We start from the raw sequence: 27,855 nt of genomic DNA, 5'->3' as shown, positions 1-27,855 counted from the left end.
TCAGTAGCAGCATCAGCAGCAGCAGCCTCATCATCATCAGCAGCAGCAGCAGCATCATCAGCAGCAGCAGCATCATCAGCATCAGCATCATCAGCAGCAGCAGCATCATCAGCAGCAGCAGCAGCAGCATCAGCAGCAGCAGCATCATCAGCATCAGCATCATAATCAGCATCAGCATCATCAGCAGCAGCAGCAGCAGCAGAATCATCAGCAGCAGCAGCAGAATCAGCAGCAGCATCATCAGCATCATCAGCAGCAGCAGCATCATCAGCATCATCAGCAGCAGCAGCAGCAGCAACAGCATCAGCAGCATCAGCAGCAGAATCATCAGCAGCAGCAGCATCATCATCAGCAGCATTAGCATCATCAGCAACAGCATCAGCATCAGCAGCAGCATTAGCATCAGCAGCATAATCATCAGCATCATCATCATCATTAGCCTTAGGTCTTTATCTTATGCAATTTATCTTGTTTTTATGATGTTTTGATCATTTCCTAGGAAGCATGACAAAATACTGTTTTTTTATTTTATTTGCTGAGGAATGGAATCTGTTGCACCAAAATCATTAGGCGGATTTAGAATCATTCCTGTTGACTTGTTTAACTCAAGCCGTATGTAAAGCAGAGTAAGAGCAAGCGGTGGCTAAAGGCTCTCAGACGACTGTCTCCAGATCCACCTGTGAATAAGCGTCAATCAGATCACACAAACATGTGAACGCCGGCTCTGGAAAGTGAACCGGACAGCGATACAGAGAGAGCCATTACAGCCTCTGAATTTCCCCGAGGCATTAATGTGAAGGAGAAACTGCCAGAAGAGCCAGCGGTTTCTCAAAACAGCGAGAGAGACTTTAGAAAAGTCGGTCTGATGCTGAAACACTCACTCGTAACTCTGCTGATGGCTCTTGAACTTATAGTGGGCAACTGTAAAAATTATACATGTTCAAAAAATATAAAAATCCTCCCTATTAGAAATTAGGACAAAAGTGGATGATTTGGCCACAATCTTAGTGGTAGTTCTGCTGTGACTTCATCTCAAAACTGCCTAATCATATTATAGCACTTTTTTGGGGGCCTCACAGGCATGGTAATGTTTCAAATTTTAAGTGGAATTATATAACCTTCATTGATGTTCAAGAACAACAGCTTCTGGGATGAACAGGGAATGATTAAAAAAAGAATAATAATAAAGTAAAATAAAATAAAATAAAATACAACACAATAAAATGAAAACGCACAAGGTGAAATAAATTAAAATAAAAAATACACTAATTAAATTAAATGAAACAAAAATAAAATCAAAATACAAGAGATAAAATTTAAAAATAAGGCAAAATAAAATAAAACAAAGTAAATTAAAATTAAAAATAAATGAAATAATATAATAAAATAAATAACCCAACAATAAGACAATATAAAATTAATTTAAATAAATAAATGCATGCAATACAATAAAATAATGGAATACAATTAAACAAAATAAGACAAAATAAAATAAAAAAACAAACAAGACAAAATAAAAGAAATTAAATGTAATTAAATAAAAATAATAAAATAAAATAAAATAAAATAAAATAAAATAAAATAAAATAAAATAAAATAAAAAAATATTTAATGAGCCACAAGACACTGAAAACAGCAAGATACTACACATGGCCCAAAGACTTCGGTCTAATGCTGAAAACAAGCTGATCACGGCCAGCTCGGAGTATCTGACACATTAAACGGCTCTTGAAATTCTAGGTGGGCGACTGTGAAAATAATGAGCGTTTAAAAAATATCAACATCCTCTTCACAGCCAAAAGACAAAATAGGCTCAACACAAATGTGATGGGCAGTAATTGTGTATGCTTAGAAATCAATACTACAGCTGGTAGTTTATTAATGTCTTTGAGTGCTGTCCATGTAAGTATCAGCTCAAACATGCCATGTTCCAAAAAAGTCAATAACAAAGCAAAGCGCTGCGAAACCTGGCTTTATTTCCCTCGGTAACACACAGACAGAGATGATCTGCAGCGGACGGTGCTGACAGAGGATATATATCGATGTATTGATGAGGCCCCTGAGAAAGAAAGAGCCCAGATAAAGGCGGCCAGATTTGTTATCATTTGTAGAAGTGCAGAGAAACCTACTAAAGAGAAGCTGCGAACACTGACAGAATTACACTCTCCATATGTTCAAAAACCTCTTCTAAAGGTTAATAAGACAGCAGATTCAATTCACTGCTATTTATTTATTTACTTCTGGGCCATATGAGCAGAACATGGTGAAAGTGTGATGTGCTCTTTTACACAGCCCTCATGGAGACCAATCAGTCTCACTCAAGCTTATTAACAAAGGTCAGAGAAAGTTTAAATCATATCAAATTAGACCGCGCAGATGCCTATGAAATTTCATAACTGTGAAGATCTAATTTACCTTGATCTCATATGAACAGAAGTAAAACATCGTTGCTAGAAAAAATGAGGACAAAATTGGATCATGTGACCACTGTTTTGTTGTATTTTTTATCAGTTTTTTTAATCATATTTCTATAACTTTTTTGGGCCTCACAGGCATGTTAATGTCTCAAAATGTAGGTAGTAGAATTATGTAACCTTCTATGATCTTCTATGACAGCTTAGACATATGTTATGTAAATGGGAATTTAAAAAATACATAAAAATAAAATAAAACAAACAAATAAATACATAAAATTAAAAGACAATAAAATTACATTTATTTTAAATAAAAATAAACCAAAACAATTAGATAAAATAAAACAATACAAAACCAAAATAAGAAAAAAATTATTAAAAAATCTATAAAAAATAATAAAAATAGGCAAAATAAAATACAAATCAATTAATTAATTAATTAATTAATTAATTAAATTAAAAGAAAGACAATACAATAACAAAACAAAATAAAATAAGACAAAATAAAATAAATTTCTGTTAAAAATTTAAATAATAAAAATAGGCAAAATAAATAAAAAATGTAATTAAATAAAAACAAATATTAAATAGAATGAATTCCATTTAAAAATTAAATACAATAATAATATAAAATAATCTTGCCCAAAGTTATCCATCTAATGCAGATGTACACAGACAATTTTGAGGTCGCCTGCTCTTTATGTAACTACATACACAAGTGATTCTTACTATTCATTTGTAAATAAATAGTAAGTTACTCTTAAAAAAATGAGGTTACAATTCGTCCACGTAAGAATCCATATCTAATCCATATAACTGAACGTTGTTAAAAAGATCGCAATCGGTAGTAAATCTGAGTTATTGAAACACCTTGTTTCTTTCAGGAGGTTTACATATATGATTTTAAATAAAGGGAACGAACTTGATCTGAATTTGAAATTTGATGACATTGTTGTAATGATTGAAGGCCATAAAGATATAAAAAGTGTAATAAGAGTATCCAGTGAGTTTGAATCTATTTCTTCTGCAAAAATCAATTGGAAAAAAAGTGATGCAGTGTTGCTTGGAAAGTGGAAAGATAAAATACCAGATCTACCAGGTGGTTTAATATGGAAAAGGGATGGTTTTAAATATTTGGGAGTGTAGTTGGGTGATGAAGCTACTGTGCAGAAGAATTGTGAAGGAGTAATTGAAAAGATAAAAGGTCGATTGGAAAGGTGGAAGTGGCTTAAATCAGCAATGTCGTACAGAGGAAGAACAATTATAATAAATAATTTGGTTGCGTCTTTTTTGTGGCATCGGTTGGCTTGTGTTGATCCACCAACCTATTTATTGGCAAAGATACAATCAATTTTAATAGATTTTTTCTGGGAAAAGTTTCATTGGGTAATACATAATATTTTGTATTTACCAAAAGAGGAAGGTGGACAAGGACTGGTCCATCTGCAAAGCAGGACTGCTGTTTTTCGATTACAGTTTTTGCAGAGATTTCTTAAGGATTCAGAAAATGTGAGTTGGAGAACAGTAACCAGTGTCATACTGAAATCTGTTCAAGGTTTGAACTTGGACAAATCCTTGTTTTTGATGGACCCTAATAAGATTGACACTTCATGTTTACCTGTTTTCTATCAAAACCTTTTTAAGGTTTGGAGATGTTTTAATGTGAAGAAGTCTGAAACTGCAAACTCTTTATTTTGGTTGTTGGAAGAGCCACTGATAAATGGTGCAAGACTGGATGTAATAAGCACAAGCAGCACATTTACTGAACTTTTTATTCGAGCTGGAACCACAGTGTTAAAAAAACTTGCACTTTTGGTTTTTAGGCTGAAACCTTTGTTTGAAATGTTAAAAGAACTTTTCAACTGTTTTAATGAAGTGTTTTCTGTACAGACTTTAAGTTTTGGTTTTAAATATGTGAGAAAGAGACGTGATGAATGTCAGTTTCTCTCTCTCTCTCTCTCTGGCTGAAGGTGGCCTGATGAAGATAAATGTTGTAAAAGTCTAGCTTTTCAGTGTTGTTGTCCCTTAAGGCCTGTAGGCTCATATTTCTCTCTTACTATTGTTTGATGATGTGATTTTGTTTCCGTCTGTTATAGATATATCCCAAACGTCTCTCATCACCCATCATCTTCCTCTGGAAGCCCTTATTCATCTCTTTCTCTCCTGCGCTCTTTCTCAGTAGCCAAAGACACGCAAGGACGAACGCACATCTTGGCTCTCACCTCCAACACTTTCTCAAGTGTCTGGATTCTGATTGCAGACACATACGAGAATCGTAAATCGCTTGCATTTCCAACAATATGTTCCAGTACTGCAGTTTGGACACAAAACAGGCAGTGAATGGAGCTCAGAAATGACCCTTCCTCCCTCCCTTTTCTGTTTTAGTGCTAAAATATCAAGTACTGAGATGACTCACAATATTGACTGTTCATTTTTTCAAAATTAAATGTTGCAAAGTCAAAAATTATGCTTCAATACAAAACTATTGTATTACAAATTGTAGGCAGTGGAATTATGTAACCTTCTACAATGGCCAAACAAATGCCACTGGGATAAACAGGGGAAATGAAATTAAATAAATTTAATAAAAATTATAAACTAAAAAAAATAAAAAAATGTTTTTTTAATAATAAATAAAATTAAATACAAAAATGAAATGAAATTAAATGAAATAATTTCATTTTATATATATTTATAGATTATTTTTAATTAAAGATACAATATTAAGATTAAAGTAACTACAAATAAATTTAAAATAAATCAATTAAAATAAAATCATAAATCATAAAAAACTAAAAGAAATAAAATAAAATGAAAACAAAACAAATGTTTAAACAAAAACAAAAATTAATTAAAATTAAAACTGTTGTATTATTATTGTATTGTATTACAACTTGATTTATTATAGAGCGAAAAAATAGAGATTACACATTTTACACGCATAAAACCGCTTGTTTTGGGGGACTCTGAACGACGTGTTTCCCATGGCAACCGCGGGAGTTCCAGGCTCCGCCCCTCCACTCACAGTCAGAGCGAACAGAGCGGCTCTACTTCTGCAGGGTTTTCTACTGTTGCTCTGCTTTCATCTCCTGGAATAAAGAGCTGAAACACCTCCCGGCCTAACCTCTCATGAGACCGCTGATCAAAGCTAGCGCTCGCTCCTTTTACCCGTCACACAGAGAGTCACTGCCACACAATGCTGAGGCCACGAGAAGAAAGCCCCGAGACGAGCCTCGCGCCGAACAGGAGGAACCGGCCTTATACAAACACAGCCGAGGGAGAGTCCAAACAGCTGATAAAAACATCACAATAATCCACAAGTAATCCACAGCACTCCAGTCCATCAGTTAACATCTGGAGAAGACAAAAGCTGAAACTAATCCAGCATTAAGATGATTTGTTAGCTGTTTGGACTCTCATTCTGACGGCACCCATTCACTGCAGAGCATCCATTGCTGAGACACTGATGCAATGCTACATTTCTACAAATCTGTTCCCATGAAGGGACAAACCCCTAAGGGCGAGTATACAGTATTTTCAGCAAATTGTGATTTTTGGGTGAAATATTCCTTTAATGACATCAAACTTGGCACAATGTCCAAACGTGCTGTTTTTTTGTTTGTTTGTTTTTTAAATACAAAGTACTAATGAGATTAAAGGAGAAGAACATTCAAATACTTAACATCAACACTTTGTTACTGTTCTTAAAGGGATAGGTCTCCCAAAAACAGAAAATTCTGTCATCATTGACTGACTGTTGCTCTAAACGTGAAGCACAAAACAAAATCTTTTGAAAAATGTCTCTGTTCTTTTTTTGGACATACAATGAAAGTCAATGGGGTCCAAAGTTGTTAAGTATCCGCTGTCATTATATGGACAAAAACATTCTGTAAAATAACTTCTTTAGCGTTTTAAAAATGAAGCAAAGTCAGACAGGTTTGGAGCAACATGAATGTGAGTAAAAATAATTTATGACAAATTATGACAGAATTAATAATTGCCCCATCTCTATTCCTAACCATACCATTTTATCTTGTTTCTTTAGGTCTTTGAGCTCTTCACAGGACTCGTACCCAAGCGCTTCACATCACAATGCTGTACCGGGTGCGCTAACGAGCAAGTTTACTATGACATAAAAGCCAAACATATGTGATGCAAACGTCAAAATGTGTTAGTTTACAAATCATGAACTATGGTAAAAAGTGTTTTGAGGTCATAACACAGTTGTGCAAGGAACCGCATGAAAATAGGTTTTTATTAAATGATAATCTGCCCCTGTACGCATAATTTATGCGAAAAAGAAAAAGAAAAGTTGGTGTTTTGCTGCCACTTGTGTTCATTTCAGCTGGAAACTGCAGTGAATTGTATGTATAGGTATGTTTTTGGAGCAAAAATGTGGATAGAGGCACATTTTTCTGATGAATCGGGTTGAAAAGAGTTTAGCCAGTCTGTGTTATTGCCCAACACGACACCTCACCATCAACACTAAGACAAAAGTGCCTCCCAAAACACATCAGAAATCCTGCCATCCGCCCCTCCCAGAGCTCCCTGACATTTGAAAGATTATTCATTTTTATTTATCCTTCTATTTATTGTCCCCCCCCTCCAAAAAGCCCGCTAGGGTATCTCCATGAATTCTGATTAGCAATAATAACAATGAATGCAATCACAAAGACGGCGAGCCAGAAATGTCAGAGGACAGGGATTAGCTAAACAGGAAGACACGAGACGGGCTCAGATTTGATTTCTTCCCTTTAGAGGGATTCGGATTGAATAAATGACTGTGGGCTCGTGTCTGACGTTAAGCATTCATCACGATGAGGGGAAGGTGATCGCTTTCTTTGCTTCCGCGCTGTTGTTGTTTCCTCGATAAAATTTATGGCGACCACCTGTGTGTGAGAGAGGAGGAGAAAGGATGGAGATGTGGCCAGATGCATCTCTGAGGTTTCTTGTCAGATCAGCACATTTGTCTAGAGACACGCTTCCTCTTTCTGTGAGTTTGATTGAATTACTTTATAGCGGAGAAAATGAAAGGCTGTCCTATTAGCTTTCAGGAGGGACACTCATGCTTCTGATTCCTTAAACAACACACTACAAACATCAGCGCTCTGTGCTGACAGATATGACTGGAGCAAAAACTCCATCTAGGCACCTAGTGTTAGCACTGCAGTGATATCAAAACACTGCTCTGCCCTTGTGGAAGAGAAGTGCAACTAAACGGGGGTTAAATGCTATTTCATGCATTCTGAGTTATTTACACTGTTAAAGAGTTGGGTTGCCAATACACATGGCCAAAGTTTTAAAACTTTGGTAACAAGTTTAGCTCGGTAACACTTTCACAAGTGTAGCTTGAGAAGAATGTCGAGAAGAATAGGGAAAGATAACCTTGTTCAGCTTCCCAAAGAACTCAAGAGTTATATGAAGAGTGGATGCAGTTTGTTTTTCCGGGCAGCAACAGAGTTTCGCAAGTGTGTTTGTTTGTTCCCGTCATTTTGGTGACAAGTGTTTTATAAACAAGGCCCAGTTCGGCGCTGGATTTGCACATCGTTTGATACTGAAAGATGGAGACCGCTCAGCGGAAAAAAGGTCTACCTGCAGGAGCTCGTCTGTTTTCGGAGAGAATCGTAAAGCTGTATCTGTCTTTTATAAATCTGATACAACTAAAGACTCTTCAGAGATATGAAGGATGCAATACTACTCTATAGGTACTCAGGATTAACATGATATTGGCCAAAACTGTGTGTGCTATGTTCCCTTTAGCATACTTTTAAAAAGATGGAAATAATTTAATTTAAAATAATATACTTATAAGTGGTCATCGGATGCCCTTTTTCAACAAATTGATATGATTCTTTAGGGTCTTAATGAAGAGTCGATAACATACTTTGGTTAAAATTTCTCAATGGTACTGTAAAAAACATCTCCCATTTAACCTGTCAAAAACAGCTCTGTTAACAGCGAGCCGTTTCGGTGCATGTGCCTTTAAATGCTAATGAGCTCCGCTGACCCCGCCCCTCTCTTCCGTGGGGAGAGTGAGACTGTGAACTGTAGCCGCATTTAGTCGTGGAACTTGCTAACTAGTACATTATTAGGAAAGGCGATTTGCAAAGATTCATAAAAAACCTTATACTCACTTCTTCTGTAGGTGAAGCTCGATCACGAATGAGTCGCGCGAACAGACGCATTTATGTAGATCGGGGGCGCATTCCCTTCAGAAACAAACGTAATCCACTGCGTCTTCAGTGTTGGGAGACTCAGATGTCGGGAGTAAATGACGACTGCTGTTCATTATTACATCCAACAACAGAAGACCTCAATCGCTTGTTAGGAGTCATTCTGTTCTACTCCTGCTCCAGCGGTGAAACAATGGAGGACTGTTTACAGCTCACTCAGGGCGGGTCTAAGGTAAAACACCAGTGTCAATCAAACAGTCGTGGGAGGGGCTTGGGTCTGTGTGACATCACACAGCCAAGAATCTGAGAACGGCTAGATTTTAGAAAGGGGTTATTATTCATTGTGAATTAATAAAAAAAAACACTGGGTGGATTTTTATCATTACAGGGTGGAAGTGTACACACTGCCAACACACATTTCAGTTCAAACAACATGTAAAAGTGAATTTTGCATCCGATGACCCCTTTAAGTGTGAACTGAATGCCATGTTTTCAGACACTTAATTGCATGTTATTTACAGTTAAATGAAAATGTATTATAGTTTACATTTATATTAAATGCAATTAGCTGGGTTTTGGAGTGTTTTTGACCCACTTACGTAAGAACGACTTCAGTACATCTTTATATGTAATTTCATAATTACTTCAATTGTCTTTGAAACATGATTAAAGTTACTGCTGAATTAGATTATGATGTAACAAATCTAATTTTAACAATATGGATGGATGGATGGATAGACGGATAGACGGACGGATAGACGGACAGATAGATGGATGGATGGATGGATGGATGGATGGATGTACACTAAATTTGTTAATTTGTTGAATATTTGTCTGTGAAAAGGCTGTACATTACATTCAGACTGTGTTATTTTATAAAGTGTCTTTGGCTGTTGTGTTACAAAAACCCACCTGATCAGGTCTGATTATTGATTATGCAATAGTAGTTATTATACAAGGCTTTCTTAAGACCAGTCATTAAGACACAACCCCAAAACTAGTTGATTGTAAAACGATGGATTTTGGCCCTTCCCTAAACCTCTATTTCTCATTTTGAGGTAAAAACCAAACTGCACAGAAAGATGAAGGGAGAGTAAGAGCGGGGAAGAAATAAGTGTGAAGCGGAGCAGGACAGCTAATTAAGTGCGTGTGCGTGTGTCTGTGCGGTTCAAAGCAAACTCATTAGACGGAGCCCAGCGGGTGAACGCAGGGAAGACGCCTGACAGACATCAGCTCTCCCACGCCGCTGACATTAAGACGTCGAGGCAGGCGGCCTATCGATTTCTCCGCTCATTCTCTCGCTTGTTTTTGGACAAACTTCAGGGGCAATAATCAGCTGAGAAAGTTGGGCTCTCTAAATGTTTAATTAGCTTTCAGAGCAGCAGCTGCAGTGCGAGAGCGAGGAGGTGTAGGGAGCGATCACTATTGACAGCGATCAACAACAGCGGCTGATTGAACACAGACACTGAGTGACAGGCTCCAAATACGGCCCTGATGTTAACAGAGCTCCGGCTCACACTCAGGTGCATCTGAATGAGACACTGAACACATCTGAAAACACTCCTGGACCTGGAGTGCTCTAATCTGCACATCTGCACATCTGATATACAGCTGTTTGATCCGTATGCCTACAAATATCATATGCACTGGGGTCACAATGTCTCAGACCACTGAAATGCATGTTTTGCATTAGATTAGTAATCTAAAAAAATATTCATTTTATGTCATAATTCTTATAATATAATATAATATAATATAATAATCTTTTTTAAATAAAATTTCATGTCATAATATTTAATATTATATTATTATAATTGTTTATTTTTCAAAATAGAAATATTTACTCAATTCACCAGCTAACAAGATGAACATAACACTAACAACTCATTTACTGCAGTGCATGAGTGAATCTAACCAAGATCATAAAGCCATATTTCAGCCCAAAATCAAATGATAAATATTTCGCATAAAGAAACCGTGTCAGATTTTTAGGGAATTATTTTCACGACGCATGACACACTCGGCTCTAATCCTCATTACTCCAACAAATCCAGACGTTTTACTTCTGAGCTCGTTTGTAATTGTACTTATTCTAATAGATGATTTTTCTTGATGCTTCTCATTAGTTTCTCATTACTGTAATACAGCAATGAAAATCCTCCTGCACAAACACAACTGTTTTTTAATTAAAATCAACATAAATTATGGGCAGTAGAGCAAATACAACCATTATGTATAAATAATTTACTGTTCAAATATCATTATTGTTTTTTTGCATTATAGTAATGAGAACTGCTGAGGAAAATTAACTGCTTAATTGACACTAAACTCATTTCACAGTGCGAGAAAATCTTCAGGCTTCATTTTCTATGCAAAATATCATTTTTATTATGATTTTTTTTTTATAAATATTGTCCAAATGAGATTCACTCACATATTAGATGGCAATATATTAGTATTCATATTGCCAATAAAAAGTGTATTTTTATATTTGATTCGACTAGACTATTTTTAGTGTTATATTTGAATTTTATTTAAATGTATTATTTATTTTGTTCAAATTATTAGCATTATTTTTAATTTAAATTTAAATTATTAGTATTCATTAATAATACTTGTATACTTGTTATAATATTAATTATTACAAAAATGTATTTCACAGAAAAAGACTGTAAAAATCTGTATCATCACATTATATGTATATTGTTATTTTATGTCACATTTATGTTTTTTTTTACATGTAAAAGTATGAATTACCACAAATGTATGGTGAAAAAAAGAAAAAAAGGACATTGTACCTGTGTGACACATCACATATGATTATATTTTATATAAATATTTCTTCCATATTTTTGTCATGTGGCTTTCTGTTTTCTCACCTGTCTTATTATGATGCGTATCAGTACATTTTAAGGTAAATGTTAGTCATAAATCGCAAATAGTTTTATAATAATTTGGATCTATAATATTTCATGTATACTGTATCACGTGTCATTTTCATATGTAATACATATGCATAAGTAACTGTTAAGTAAGAAAAATTGAGTAAATACTGTAGGTAGGGCACACTGTAAAAACGTTGAATGTAAAATACTGTACAAGATTTTTTTATTGGTTAATTGTAAGTTCCCAAAACAGTAAAAGAAAAAAAAAAAAAGTAAATAAATTAAATATCAAAAATAATGAATTGAATGTAATTTCACAATAAAATACTGTACAGTAAAATTTTTGGAAGCGAAAAGGAAAAGTAATTTATAATTTACAGTGATTTTTTAAAAGCAATAAACATTCATGTAACAAAATAAACCCTACTGTACTTAACTGATATGAAAGAGAGAAAAAAAACTAAGAAGAAACCATTATTTCAATGAAAAACATTAAATGTGAAGTGTCACACGGGGAATTCTAAGAAAGCCAATTTATGTTTTTTTTTTGTTTTGTTTTTCACTGTAAATAATAAGACGACTCCTAATAATGTTCTAATAATATGTTCTTTTTCACTTCCGAAAACTGTAGATTTAACAGTATTTTACTGTAAACTTGCATGCAACGTCCCATTACATTTAACACAGTTTTTCAGCGCATAAAGTATGGAAATAAACAGATTCAACAGGTTTTACCGTATCATTTTTAGTCTTTTATCTTTAAAATTCATCAGTCAGTATTGTTTTATTTATTTAGAGAGAATCTGACACACACTCAGTTTATCATCACTGTACAAATCCGCGGTTTCACTAGTGTTTTGAAGGCAGCTGAGCGATTAATGTAATTAAAGCAGCAACAATGAGAAGAACAGCAGCAGCTCTGGGTCAAACGCTCGGATCGCATCGGCCTCGTTACACAGAAATAAGAGATCTGTTTCAGCCCAAAAACCTTCAAGCTTGGAATATGTAAAAGAAGAGCGCATGGGAGTGAAAGCTGAGAGAGTTTGTGCTTTAACACAAGTCATCTTAAGAAAAACACTTGATTTGATCAAGGACTCTTGGACTTGTGTTTGGTCATTTGTGAGCAGAGCTGAAATGCAGATGCTCAACCATCAATTAAACCTAATGGCCAACATCACCACCTTCCCCTCCAGACCTCCGTCTTTAACTAGCTCAGATCAAGACAAACAGCACGTTATTTATTTATATAATCATTTACTTATTTACAATCTACTCAAAAGAAAAATCAGTAAAAATCACTCATTAAATCAGTATAAAATTAGTATTAATTTCTGTGTTTTTATAATGAGGGGATAATACATTTAATGTATTGGTTGACTGATCAAATAATTAATTTTTATTATCGCATGGAATGAAGAAATTAAGAAATGAGAACTATATGAGAGAAATAAATAAATTAGTGAAAAGTATGCTTAATAAATGGATATTAAATATTAAAATAAATATTAAAATGCTAAGAACATGTAAATAGATAAGTGTAAAAAATTCCAGCACTATGTACAGGATGAGAACAGAGAGCAAAAATATAAAATAAAATAAATAAAATTAATAAATCGTAGAATGAACGAATGAATGATTTTTTATTGTAAAGTTTCACCCAATTTAATACTGCATAATCTTACAAATCTGCCACAATTCTACAGAAAATAAAGTAGATTTCCCTTACTGAATCATTTATTTGCATGCATTTTATTTTTTCTACATTTGGTCCTCCATACAGAGAGAATTTTTGCAGCCGATCTCTCTCTCTTTCTCTCTCTGTGTGTGTTTACTACAGCAGCAGATAGTCTGTGAGATAAGCGCATGAAGGGAGCAGATGTGAATCTTTAATGGCTTTACAAAACACCCTCGACAGCGAGCAGATCTGGGATTGCAGCGCCTGTCTCGCTGTAAAAGAGTGATGCAACGCAATTCCTGCTCACACGAGCCAGATGAGAGCGGCTCACGAGTAAACAGAGATGGATCATCAAATCATTACAGGATACGAACCACAACACAGACAGAGACGATATGCTACGGCCATGAGATGAGATGGGCTTGAAAAATATTTATAAAACACAGGCAGGAAGTCTTTACCGGTTCGCAAGGAAAAAGTATGGACTAGCACATCAAACTTTAGAAATAAATCCAGGATCTCTCTTCGTATTAGACACTGCAGGTCTTTTTTGGTTTTTTTTGTATTTTCCAGTAAAAATATCTGAACATCCTTAAAACCAGACACATTTACCGGAGAAGAAAAAAAATAGCAGAAGATTTATTTTCTGGGAAAATATATTCTTATATGTGTGCATTTTTGTCAGAACTTACTAGTGTGGATTTACTAGCACTAGTGGTGGGAGTACTAGAGCAGTGTTTCCCAACCGGGGTGCCGCGGCATCCTGGGGTGCCGTCTGTCGAAAGCAGGGGTGCCGTGTAAAATAAAAAGCAATTTATTTCATTTGTAGGCCTGTCGTTATTTTTTATTTGTGCTATCATTATTAATTTCTTTATTTGTTCTTATTTTATTACTGACTGTATATTACACACATATACATATATATATATATATATATAGAGGCGTTTCCCGTGACCGGAGGGGGTCAGAAATCACCCGCACTAATGTGCAGCCCATCAGACAGCTTAATGTTGAGTGTGTGCCTGACCAGTGTTAAATACAGCAGCCTGGAGTCAGATTAAAGAACAGACCACACCATTTAAGGGATTAAAGCAGAGCCTACGAGCTTCAGATTTCAAACACATCTGGGTCAACTTCAAAGTGTCCCTTCTTTCTGTATTTCATACTTATGATAGACAGCGACACGACAGTCGAAAGTTCAACGGGATTATTGAACATGCTGTGTTGAGCTACAATGACCTCAGCTATCAGTTCACCAATGCCTTTCTGCTGCTCTCTGGAGCTTCTCCAACTCTCACACAGTACAGAAAGCAGATTCTATATTATAAAATAATAGAATGCATGATATAACAATTTTAATATTATATAATATAATTGTATAGTATTTGCGGTTGATACCATGGTGGCCGTATAAGTGTTAAATCACAATTTCCTATCAGTTCCTGGCCTCTGGAGTAAAGTGGAAGAGCTCACAGCAACTTCATTTCCAGGCATCTAATTGCAACTACATTAAGCACAAACACAATGTTGTTTCGCACAAGAAGACGATGATGTAGAGTTCTTCACAGGCCAGAACAAAAGCAGTTTATGGAGGTGGCAGTCATTAGGGTGTGTGTGTCGCAGGGAGGAACAGGATGTAAAGAAGTGAACAAGAAGCTTTCAGAGGGTATAGATCAGGCTATTCTCTGTTTAGTGTTCCCTAAAAATGTTGAAACTAAAATGATTTTATATCGCTGAGCTGAGGCAGATGACTCCAAACAGGATTTCACACACACACACACACACACACACACACACACACACAGACTCAACTGATGTTCACAATAACACTAAATAACAATACAAAATCTAAGCTCAAGTAAAAGCGTGTTTTCAGAAAGAAGACCCACGACGACTGAAATGACCGCCATGCTATGTGCTTGAATGAGAACGACTCCTTTACCAACAATTGATCGGTTACAATTATAGACTGATTATACAACTATTACTTGCCGTTCACCTTTACCAATGACACGAGTCCCATTAGCAGCCAAACTGCTAAACTAATGAGAGGTACAATATGTTTTGGCACTGCCGTTTGTTATGGGAATTATTACACACTCCACTCAGAAAGTCAAGAATTAAAGGCTGGTGAGAAAACACTACTCACAGCTGAAGACACTGCCACACTCGCTGGAGCACTAGTGTATGATTGTGGGTACTAGTGTTCTAGTGTAATCGTGTGAGTACTAGAGTACTAGTTTGAGTACTAGAGTTATAGTGCACTCATGTGAGTACTGGATTACTAGTGTGAGTTCTAGAGTACTAGAGTGAGTACCAGTGTACTAGTGTGAGTACTAGAGTTCTAGTGTACTTGTGTAAGTACTAGAGTACCAGTGTACTAGTGTGGGTACTAGAGTACTTGTGTGAGTACTAGAATACTAATGTACCCATATGATTACTAGAGTACTAGTGTGAGTACTATAGTGTGAGTTCTATAGTGTGAGTTATAGGCTGTGTTTGAAATGGCACACTAGCTTACTGCCCAGTACACAGTGCATACTGCCTACTATTTTTTAAGAATAATGTGTGAAACAGTATACAATAAGCAACACATAATGTTTCAGAGTAGTATGCTACAGTGCTGTCACATGACAAACCCTGAACATTAATTCAGCACAGCTGTCAAGGCTGTTACCTTACAAATGAATGTGCTAACCATTCTTTTTACAAAGGCTTGTTAATAAGGGTTCATATGCTGTTTTATTTCCACTTTTCAAATATTTCCTTTATTTTTATTGAAAATAAATGCCTCTCCAATCTGATATGTCATGTGGAAAGGAGAAGAACGGGTTTGGCAAAAGGTGGATTTTACTCACTACGCCAATGATACTACAGATAAACGTGCGTCTTTTGCAATGCTGTTTATCGCAGCCAAGCATTGGTGGGCGGAGTTCATGTAAATAGCCTCTGCGAATAAATCGGGTTATTTGTACTTAGAGAAAATATACACGCCGTTTCTTTTTAGGGCTGCTTTACAGCGGAATTGAATTGTGTTTGAAATTGTGTGATTGAATTGTGTAATTGAAATATTATTTTTATTTATATATGTTATTTATATATTATATTACCACAATATTATATTTTTTGTATATCTTTGAAGCAATCTGTATTGTATTAAGCACTATAGAAATAAAGGTGACGTCATTTGATTTGATTGGAAACCGTAGAGATTAAAGTACAATTTATGTTCTACTAACGATATTGTTTTCAGATACACAGTAATAGTGTTTAGTTTACAGCAACATGTACTGTATATATGTACATATAAAAGTGTTACATTTATAATTACTATTCCCCGCCTCCAGTTTACTCATGCATTTGAAGATGAAACACCACATGGAGCACTTTGAGTTGTCGGAAACAGTATCCCATGCAGTGTCTTCAGATGCATACATCAGATTTCAGTAAATGTAGTAGATAATCCGGGAATTCCATGCATACATAAAATTCACAAACTTTTCACAGTATACATATAGAATACTGTGGTATAGTAGGAGTTGTATGGTAGTATGCCATTCCAAACACATCTTCTGTACTGATTTCAGTGTACTTGAGGTATATTTAGCAGATTCTGGCAAATATAGTAGGTCATCCGGGTATTCCATGCATTGAGAAAGTTTGCATACTATGCACAGTATGCATACTGGATACTGCAGAAATAGTAAGAGTAGTATGATAGTATGGCATTTCGAACACAGCCATAGTGTACTAGTGTGGGTACTAGAGTAATCGTGGGAGAATTAGTGTACTAACATACTCGTGTGAGTACTAGAGTACTAGTGTGAGTTACAGTGTACTAGAGTACCAGTGTACTAGTGTGGGTACTAGAGTACTCGTGTGAGTTCTAGAATACTAGTGTGAGTACAAGTGTACTAGTGTGGGTACTAGACTACTCGTGTGAGTACTATAGTACTAGTGTGAGTTATAGTGTTCCAGTGTACTAGAGTACCAGTGTACTAGTGTGGGTACTAGAGTAATCGTGGGAGAATTAGTGTACTAACATACTCGTGTGAGTACTAGAGTTCTAGTATGAGTTACAGTGTACTAGAGTACTAGTGTACTAGTGTGGGTACTAGAGTACTCGTGTGAGTACTAGAATACTAGTGTGAGTACAAGTGTACTAGTGTGGGTACTAGACTACTCGTGTGAGTACTATAGTACTAGTGTGAGTTATAGTGTTCCAGTGTACTAGAGTACCAGTGTACTAGTGTGGGTACTAGAGTAATCGTGGGAGAATTAGTGTACTAACATACTCGTGTGAGTACTAGAGTTCTAGTGTGAGTTACAGTGTACTAGAGTACCAGTGTACTAGTGTGGGTACTAGACTACTCGTGTGAGTACTAGAGTACTAGTGTGAGTTATAGTGTTCCAGTGTACTAAAGTACCAGTGTACAAGTGTGGGTACTAGAGTACTACTGTGAGTTCTAGTGTACTAGTGTGAGTAACATCTTTTATAAGGAAATTAACTTTGATCATCCCATGAAGCTTTGCAATATTAATCAAATAAAAAATACATTACAATATAAAACTATTTGTTTTATATAATGTAAACATTTGGATGAATCCTTCAGAAATCATTCTTAATATGCTGATTTGCTGCTCAAGAAACATTCCTGATTATTATCAATGTTGACAACAGTTGTGCTGCTGAATATTGTGTGTGCTAGTTGTGAACCCTGGTTCACACTGGTGCAACAAACACCACCAGTAGGGATGTAACGATATCAAAATCTCACGATACGATAATATTGCGATATGAAGTCCGCGGTATGATATTTATTGTGATAAAAAAAAAAGACAAATTAAGAATTGGAAAAAAAATAAAAATTGTGTACATTTTAAAGTTAAATTCTTCTATTTAATGCACTTTGAGAGTTCAAAATTAAGAGCTCCAACCCATGTTTTTAACTAAGAAAATTTAAGTCAGAAAAAAGACGGTGAATTGACTTGTTCCTGAACTTTAAAGGGGACTCAACCCTAATTTTATTTGTTATATACTGTCTCAGTCTAAATTACATTCACACTGGTGTTTTAGGAAGCCAAACAAATTAGAATATAATAATAATAATAACAACAATTACAGTAATAGCCATATATTGTAAAACAATTGCACTGTAAAATAAATGAAAATTAATATGAATAGGAAAGCAGCATGTATGTTTCTGATAATAGAGTCGCCCACTATCAGAGTCCTGGGTTCGGCTGCGCTCTGAGCTGAATGCCGCTGTCTGCTCGACCTTGAGCGCCTGTTAGTAGCGATGTTAGCTTCTGGCTGATCCGATACATGTTCAATCACATTTGGGGATTCCTCACCCGTGTTCATTAATGCTTCAAATCTGTTCTCAAGATGTATAGGGGGTGGTAGAATACCGGTATTCACAAGCCTTGTCATAGCCGTATCTGGGGTAGAGGATGCTACGGCAGCAATACGAGAAACTCGTGACAATCTGATGTCTCTAGTGCCTTTGGGTCTCGCTCCCTGTTTGTGCCATCGATTAGTGTGATGATCATTTTCGGCTTGTTCCTCTACACTTGGTATAAACTGTTGAGATTCACTAGATTCACATCACCGGCTGTATGCTGAGGGGGTCCGTGATGACGGTCTGCTGAGTGTTCTGCCTGTTTTGGTAACAAGTAACTTTGTTTCAAGAACCGCAATCCTTTGTAGAAGTTTGTGGCAGTTCATGCAGCAAGTAGATTCAACAGGAGGCATTTTATTTCTCTTCTGTTTGAATGTAGGCAGCTGTGTTTTCCCGTCTCCGGAATGTAAGCTGCTGGCAGTGGGAGGCAAAGTCTTCCTTTTCGTAGTATTATTCCAGTCCCGAAGAGTTTTTAGTTTTAGTGTTTGTGCCAAAAATGTGTTGTTTGAGCACTGTGCTGATCTGATGAAGTTAAAGTCTTAGAAAAATCACAGAAAAGTACAGAAATAGTGAGCAAAGCACAGAGCAGTAAGCCAGAACGTCCGAACGGTAGCGAAGCCGGAAGTAGGGAAATTACAATACTTATTTCCTAATTTCTACACTTGAAAGAGATATTTTGAATCTGGACTGCATTTAAACCGCTAGCTGTCAGCAATTCATACTGCACGTTAAAGCTTTTATTTTGACGGAAAACTTCAGCTTCAGTGAAAACAGGCTTACAAACACACGAATCACTACAAATCTAGTGAAACTCTGTAATCATCTGCTGCAAAAATAAAGCATAACTGGTGGCCGTTGCGTTCCCAAACGAGTGCTAAACTCACAGCACGTGCAACACGGAAAACACCAGATCACGAGCTGATGGTCTGAATGACGTGCACGCTTCACTTTGAAACACGCAACGAAAACAGACTTGATGAAGGGATTAAGCCATATTGTTTGACAGATACTGTGCCAAAGCATAATGGCCCAAATCACAACTTTAAAGACCTTTTATGTTAGAATAAGAAGTTTAAATATATTCTAAAAACTACACTTTTTGCCCGGAAGACCTATCGTTTCATACCCTCATGTGACCACGATAATATCAAGACAGTTTTGCTATCGCGATATCACGATATTGATAATACCGTTACATCCCTAACCACCAGGTTTAACACACGGATCCAGCGTTGGCATAAGGTTTTTTGGTGTTGAACTAGCCTGTGTGTCTGTGTGTGTTTGGGCTGTTTAGCAGCGTGATCTCGTGACCAGGCCAATCAGGCTGGTGTTCACTGTGAAAAGTGCTGTTTGCGTCTGCGACAGTAATGAATACAGGCTCCATCAAGAAGCAGGATTGAACAACACACTCATTTAGATTGCTGTTTCTCCTACCAATGCATGTGCTAATTACATTCAATTTAGACCGGTGAGGAAGAGAAGGAGACAAGGACTAATAAAGGGTTTCATTCTTGCCACTATCAATTCTCTCTCACTCTCTGTTTCGCTCTCTCATTTTCTTTCTGCCTGCTTACTTGTCTCTTTAGGCTACTGTGAGCTCGGCCCGGCTCTGTCAGGTAGCAATGTTTGCTGGGACAAGAGGAGGACCAGATGATAATGCAGAGAGAAACACAGTGATGTAATCTTTCCACTAACACTAGAGTGAAATATTGAAGGGTTATCAAGCCGAGCATAAATACGTAAATATGAGCCATGGGTTTAGTGTGTGTGTGTGTGTGTGTGTGTGTGTGCGTGTGTGAGAAAGTAAAATATAGATTGAAAGGAAGAGATGAAAAACAGCAGTAGGAGAAAGATAGGAAATAAAATAATAATAAAAGAGAATGAAAAGGCTGACGCAGAGGGGGAAATTCACCACCAGTGAATTGCACCCAATGTTTATTTTCACCATCTGCACTGTTTTAGCACTCCATTCACTAAACCAATTATGCAAAACAATGCAAACACACCAAAAAAAATAAATAAATAAAATGCGGTGCTAAATGCAATTTACATGCAGTTTTACTGTAAAGCTGGTTCTGCATGCCAGAGGTCCTGGATCGCTTCTTTAAGATACTACAGTGCGTGCATAATTATTAGGCAAATTGATATTCTGATCATATTTTTTTCTAAGCACATTTTACCAATTCCAAACCTTCATGGACAATTATATATCACTTCTAAATGATTAAATACACAATTAATAGTACTTATTAAGATTGATGTGGTTTGGAACTGGTAAAATGTGCTTGGAAAAAAAAGATCTGAATATCAACTTGTCTAATAATTATGCACACACTGTAAATGTGCATCTGGATGTATGTGCAATAATAATGCTCTCCATCATTTCATCTCTACACTAAAACGCCAACCCCTAAAAAAAAAAAAATCACAAAAATAGTTTTTAATAAAATATGATATTGCCTGCTTTTAATAGTTTTGTGAATAAGGCATGAATTAAGACCGAAAGTATGCTTGTGATAGAAAGTATGATATAATCTAAATTGTGAATCGAATGCACGTGAAAAATCTCAATATGGAAAAAAACGCTACTGTAAATACAGTAGCCATCCCACACGTTTAAGAGAATAAAACTGTCAATTTCTGTTAAATTTGAGAAAAATACATTGAAATGAGAATGCTGTAGAAACAATGTTCACTCAGCTATAGTAAATAAAAATAGCTAGTAAATTTAGCAAATAATTACAAAGAAACGGTAAATATCACACTGAATGAAACATTTTGAAGAAGAAAAACTGAAAGTATTTTCTTGTAAAACATGCTCCAGTAATCTTTGTATTATTTACATCCACGAAAATCATTTTTACAGTGAAAATAAAGTTGTAGCCTCTGAGGAAGATGCTTTAGATTTCAAATGTATGATCATAATATTTGTTTGATTATTAATAATGCATTTTTATTATGCATTGCTTTTTCACCGAACAAAACATTCATCATGCAAGCACCTGTTTTGGAAGTCCAGAAAGTAACTTTGTTTCAAGAACCGCAATCCTTTGTAGAAGTTTGTGGCAGTTCATGCAGCAAGTAGATTCAACAGGAGGCATTTTATTTCTCTTCTGTTTGAATGTAGGCAGCTGTGTTTTCCCGTCTCCGGAATGTAAGCTGCTGGCAGTGGGAGGCAAAGTCTTCCTTTTCGTAGTATTATTCCAGTCCCGAAGAGTTTTTAGTTTTAGTGTTTGTGCCAAAAATGTGTTGTTTGAGCACTGTGCTGATCTGATGAAGTTAAAGTCTTAGAAAAATCACAGAAAAGTACAGAAATAGTGAGCAAAGCACAGAGCAGTAAGCCAGAACGTCCGAACGGTAGCGAAGCCGGAAGTAGGGAAATTACAATACTTATTTCCTAATTTCTACACTTGAAAGAGATATTTTGAATCTGGACTGCATTTAAACCGCTAGCTGTCAGCAATTCATACTGCACGTTAAAGCTTTTATTTTGACGGAAAACTTCAGCTTCAGTGAAAACAGGCTTACAAACACACGAATCACTACAAATCTAGTGAAACTCTGTAATCATCTGCTGCAAAAATAAAGCATAACTGGTGGCCGTTGCGTTCCCAAACGAGTGCTAAACTCACAGCACGTGCAACACGGAAAACACCAGATCACGAGCTGATGGTCTTAATAACGTGCACGCTTCACTTTGAAACACGCAACGAAAACAGACTTGATGAAGGGATTAAGCCATATTGTTTGACAGATACTGTGCCAAAGCATAATGGCCCAAATCACAACTTTAAAGACCTTTTATGTTAGAATAAGAAGTTTAAATATATTCTAAAAACTACACTTTTTGCCCGGAAGACCTATCGTTTCATACCCTCATGTGACCACGATAATATCAAGACAGTTTTGCTATCGCGATATCACGATATTGATAATACCGTTACATCCCTAACCACCAGGTTTAACACACGGATCCAGCGTTGGCATAAGGTTTTTTGGTGTTGAACTAGCCTGTGTGTCTGTGTGTGTTTGGGCTGTTTAGCAGCGTGATCTCGTGACCAGGCCAATCAGGCTGGTGTTCACTGTGAAAAGTGCTGTTTGCGTCTGCGACAGTAATGAATACAGGCTCCATCAAGAAGCAGGATTGAACAACACACTCATTTAGATTGCTGTTTCTCCTACCAATGCATGTGCTAATTACATTCAATTTAGACCGGTGAGGAAGAGAAGGAGACAAGGACTAATAAAGGGTTTCATTCTTGCCACTATCAATTCTCTCTCACTCTCTGTTTCGCTCTCTCATTTTCTTTCTGCCTGCTTACTTGTCTCTTTAGGCTACTGTGAGCTCGGCCCGGCTCTGTCAGGTAGCAATGTTTGCTGGGACAAGAGGAGGACCAGATGATAATGCAGAGAGAAACACAGTGATGTAATCTTTCCACTAACACTAGAGTGAAATATTGAAGGGTTATCAAGCCGAGCATAAATACGTAAATATGAGCCATGGGTTTAGTGTGTGTGTGTGTGTGTGTGTGTGTGTGCGTGTGTGAGAAAGTAAAATATAGATTGAAAGGAAGAGATGAAAAACAGCAGGAGGAGAAAGATAGGAAATAAAATAATAATAAAAGAGAATGAAAAGGCTGACGCAGAGGGGGAAATTCACCACCAGTGAATTGCACCCAATGTTTATTTTCACCATCTGCACTGTTTTAGCACTCCATTCACTAAACCAATTATGCAAAACAATGCAAACACACCAAAAAAAATAAATAAATAAAATGCGGTGCTAAATGCAATTTACATGCAGTTTTACTGTAAAGCTGGTTCTGCATGCCAGAGGTCCTGGATCGCTTCTTTAAGATACTACAGTGCGTGCATAATTATTAGGCAAATTGATATTCTGATCATATTTTTTTCTAAGCACATTTTACCAATTCCAAACCTTCATGGACAATTATATATCACTTCTAAATGATTAAATACACAATTAATAGTACTTATTAAGATTGATGTGGTTTGGAACTGGTAAAATGTGCTTGGAAAAAAAAGATCTGAATATCAACTTGTCTAATAATTATGCACACACTGTAAATGTGCATCTGGATGTATGTGCAATAATAATGCTCTCCATCATTTCATCTCTACACTAAAACGCCAACCCCTAAAAAAAAAAAAATCACAAAAATAGTTTTTAATAAAATATGATATTGCCTGCTTTTAATAGTTTTGTGAATAAGGCATGAATTAAGACCGAAAGTATGCTTGTGATAGAAAGTATGATATAATCTAAATTGTGAATCGAATGCACGTGAAAAATCTCAATATGGAAAAAAACGCTACTGTAAATACAGTAGCCATCCCACACGTTTAAGAGAATAAAACTGTCAATTTCTGTTAAATTTGAGAAAAATACATTGAAATGAGAATGCTGTAGAAACAATGTTCACTCAGCTATAGTAAATAAAAATAGCTAGTAAATTTAGCAAATAATTACAAAGAAACGGTAAATATCACACTGAATGAAACATTTTGAAGAAGAAAAACTGAAAGTATTTTCTTGTAAAACATGCTCCAGTAATCTTTGTATTATTTACATCCACGAAAATCATTTTTACAGTGAAAATAAAGTTGTAGCCTCTGAGGAAGATGCTTTAGATTTCAAATGTATGATCATAATATTTGTTTGATTATTAATAATGCATTTTTATTATGCATTGCTTTTTCACCGAACAAAACATTCATCATGCAAGAAAATACTATTTTATTTATTTCTACTTGAAAATTTCATGTTTAATTCAACATGTTACTTGCCATGTCTTTGTAATTATTTGTGAAATGAACTAGCAATTTCTGAGTGAAAAGTGTTTAAAAGAAAATCCATAATAATAATAATAATAATAACAATAATAATAATAATAATAATAATAATTATTATTATTATTATTATTATTATTATTATTATTATTAGCATGAAAATTGTTTAAAAGAGAATCCATAATAATAATAATAATAATAATTATTATTATTATTAGCAATTTCTGAGTGAAAATTGTTTAAAAGATAATATATTGAAAATTACTGAACATCTGAAAATATTATTATAATCAAATATCTTAATTTTACATACATTTCATTATTTATAAATAATATTATATAATGAATTGAAAATTGTCAACATTTTGCATTAATTAAGTGTTACTTGCCATTTCTTTTATAATTAATTGTAAATTTACTAGAAATTTCTGGGGGAAAAAAATAGAATAGAAATAGAAAATAAAATAAAAAATATATATTTTTCAGTGCATTCAAAATGTGCGCACATCTAACTCATCTAATGACTTGCTGGCACAGCGCTAGATCACGTTAAACTGGATCGCGGAATAAGACGAGGATTTTCGCTGCAACATCCCATAACCATTTCTGTAGTGACATCAGCAGCAGTTCATCAGTGCTAGACAGTCGCCACGGCAACATCGCCATGGCTACATTATTCACTGCAAAATCACCATGGCTACGTTTCTAAGCATCCGAGTTTCTGCTCCCGCTCCCTCCCAACTGCTCGCACTTTTCTCTCCTTCTCTCGGTCTCTTTCTATATCTCTCTCACAGCTTTTACCCAGAGTGCTGTGGCAGCAAAGAGAGACGGACAGTGATGATGTAACACACACACACACACACACACGCCTGCGTTCTCTGAGCTGCTGACACATGGAAGGACTTTTAAAGCGAGGCCATTGTGCTGACAGAGACATCAGAAGTTAGAAAAGTAACTGCTGTACCAGAAGCTCCTAACATCAAGACAAAATCCTTATGTGTGTGAACGCACTTGGCAATAAAGCTCTTTCTGATTCTGATTCTGAAAGAAAGCGAGGAATCAGCCAGAACACCCGAGAAGCGCTCGTCTCCTGTGTTAACTCTTTAGCTCCTGCCTCTGGAGTCAGAGGTCCGCTCATCATTCGCTCTCTCCGTCTGTAAGTCTTCTTACTTTCTCTCAGAGTTCGCAGCTCTTTCTTACACCAGCTCAAGGTCGATAGCTGCAGATTAACCCAGAAGCATCCTCACGTAACGGTGAGTTCGTGCAGAGCTCAGATCTTACCGCGGTACTGTGTCCGCTGTGATCAGAAACGACAGCGCAGTCGTGCCAGAGGAAATGATGCGAGGGAAACAGAGAGAAGCTTTGAGCCACGTCTGTCAGCAGCTGTATATATTGACCAGAGGTCGACAATATTTCATCGTTTTAGTTCATCGGTGTGTCATCAATAAAGCTTAATGTTAAAATTAATTATGATTAAAAACACAGTCTATCCATACAGTGGGGTCTAAAAATACATGGGAGATCTCAATAAAATTATTTTAATAAATAATAAAATGTTATATAGTTTTATAAATGGGATTATTTTCATTACATTTTAATATTTGCATATGTTTATATTTGCTTTTTTATAAAAAAATATATAAATTAATTATTAAAATTAAATAAAAAAAATTTAAAATATCAAAAAAAAATTTATATCAAAATGAACATATGTACATTCTAGACCACTAATTAAATACGAGCACTGACCATGTGAACTCCTCACAGACAGTCAGATATATTTCCATTAAAACATTCTCAAATAATGCGGGACAACATGATCATCAGTTTTTACGCAAATGTTTGATGTTTAAATGCGTGAAACCGGCATTAATGCTTTTACTTACACAGCATACAAAAGCATGTTTACTTCTGCAACGAATAAACATCTCCACAAACCCTCCGTGTCTCAAACGAGCAGCAGAAGTGAATGACAGACAGAAGCTAATTGATGAATTACATTGTGGCTAATTGAGATTGAGATGAAGTTCCTCTGACCTCAGAACGCATCCAGACACTTCGTTTTCTCTTTCTCAACCTTCACAGACATCTGTTTCCACTCCTCTCTCTCTCTCTCTCTCTCCGCCTCTCTCATTCATTTCGGGGCATGTCTGCATTACTTTCTAATTTTTCATTGGGAATTTGGAGAGAAGTGTGACATTTTAACGGGCTTGCTGGACTCTTCTCGTCTTCTTCCAGAAAACTCTCTTTTGAATACTAAACAGATTTTCCTCTCCTCGGTTATAGAAAGTCCTAAATGTCTCACTTAGAAAGACGTTCTGAGCTCCTATTGAGATACAAAGGACTTTTCTTTTATTCAATAACTCTTTTTTTTCCACGAATGACTGCATATGGCAGCACAGTTTTACCGTGCAATAGCCATTAAATAAAGAAATCATTTCATATTTACTTTTTATTTTAATGATGTGTCATCTAATGTCACCAAAAGGCCTGTTTTCCATTTCATTTCAAACGGCGGATGCTTTAAAAACTCTTCAGGTTTTGCAATAAATAGTTACAGAAATGCATCTGTCTGCCGAAGTGTTTCTGATCGGCGTGTTTTGTTTCAAAGCGAATCCTGGTTTTGCGCTTGTTTGCTGTAGAAAAACAAGCAAACTCGGCTAGGTCAATATTAATTACCACAGTTGTTGAGCATACAGCAGCTGCTGTAAACAAATGCATTTTCATATCAAATAAGGTCGGCGTGATCCCTCGGCTCGCACACGGATTCTGACGCTTGTTTACTAACAAGTAAAGGCTAAGGATGATCCACGGACGGCTGAGGTTCACAGCACAGGTGCTTGCTGCACAACCTGACCTTCATCCGTCAGAACGTACTGTGAAATCTCACTGGAATTGTACATTATACATTAAATATCCTCTGAACAGACACGTGTTAGCATGCAGTGTTAGGTCTTCATCTAAGCACAGAATGACCGTTCCCATTTCAAAGAAGCAATCATCCACTTTCTCATTTAACAATGACGGCGATGCTTATTGGACCATAACTGAACCATTTATTATTTTCTCACTGTTTGGGTTCGGCGATGAGAAATAGATGAGGGAAGTCCACGAAGCCATCGCGGCGGAGATTTTAATTGACTTCCGATTGTAAAAACATTGAGGATCTTAGAGGGAAAGTGCACGCAGAAATGAGCGCTGCCTTTGCGTGGAACACGAAAGAAGATATTTAGCAGAATGTTCACGCTGCTCTTTTTCATAGAGAGGAGCACTTTAAGTATCACAGCAGTGGGGATTCATAAAGTCCTACGATAGATCGTGTGAGGAAAATGATAACAGTATGTCATCAGTATCACAGTCTCAGAATGAACATTAGTGCTGTTTGTTCTCACCGCTGATGGTGACAGACGCCTGTGCTTCTTCTCCCAGCAGCGGCTGGCTCAGTCTGCAGCTGTAAGTGCTGCTGGGCTCCAGGATCACCGTCAGGACGCTCTT

The 27,855-nt window shown here is 36.2% G+C and overlaps 1 protein-coding gene across 1 annotated transcript in view; it reads right to left on the bottom strand.

Moving 5' to 3' along the window:
* cd276 (CD276 molecule) overlaps positions 1 to 27,855 on the bottom strand; it is a 92,260-nt gene that overhangs the window by 44,196 nt on the left and 20,209 nt on the right. Inside the window, exon 4 of the mRNA XM_016491598.1 lies at positions 27,753 to 27,852. Within this exon, the coding sequence (XP_016347084.1) occupies positions 27,753 to 27,852 (100 nt within the window). The remainder of the gene's footprint in view (positions 1 to 27,752; positions 27,853 to 27,855) is intronic.

The sequence above is a fragment of the Sinocyclocheilus anshuiensis genome, unplaced genomic scaffold, assembly GCF_001515605.1.
Source record: "Sinocyclocheilus anshuiensis isolate Anshui unplaced genomic scaffold, SAMN03320099.WGS_v1.1 scaffold1082, whole genome shotgun sequence".
NCBI classification, from domain to species: Eukaryota; Metazoa; Chordata; class Actinopteri; order Cypriniformes; family Cyprinidae; genus Sinocyclocheilus; species Sinocyclocheilus anshuiensis.
This window is presented reverse-complemented; position numbering and strand designations above follow the sequence as displayed.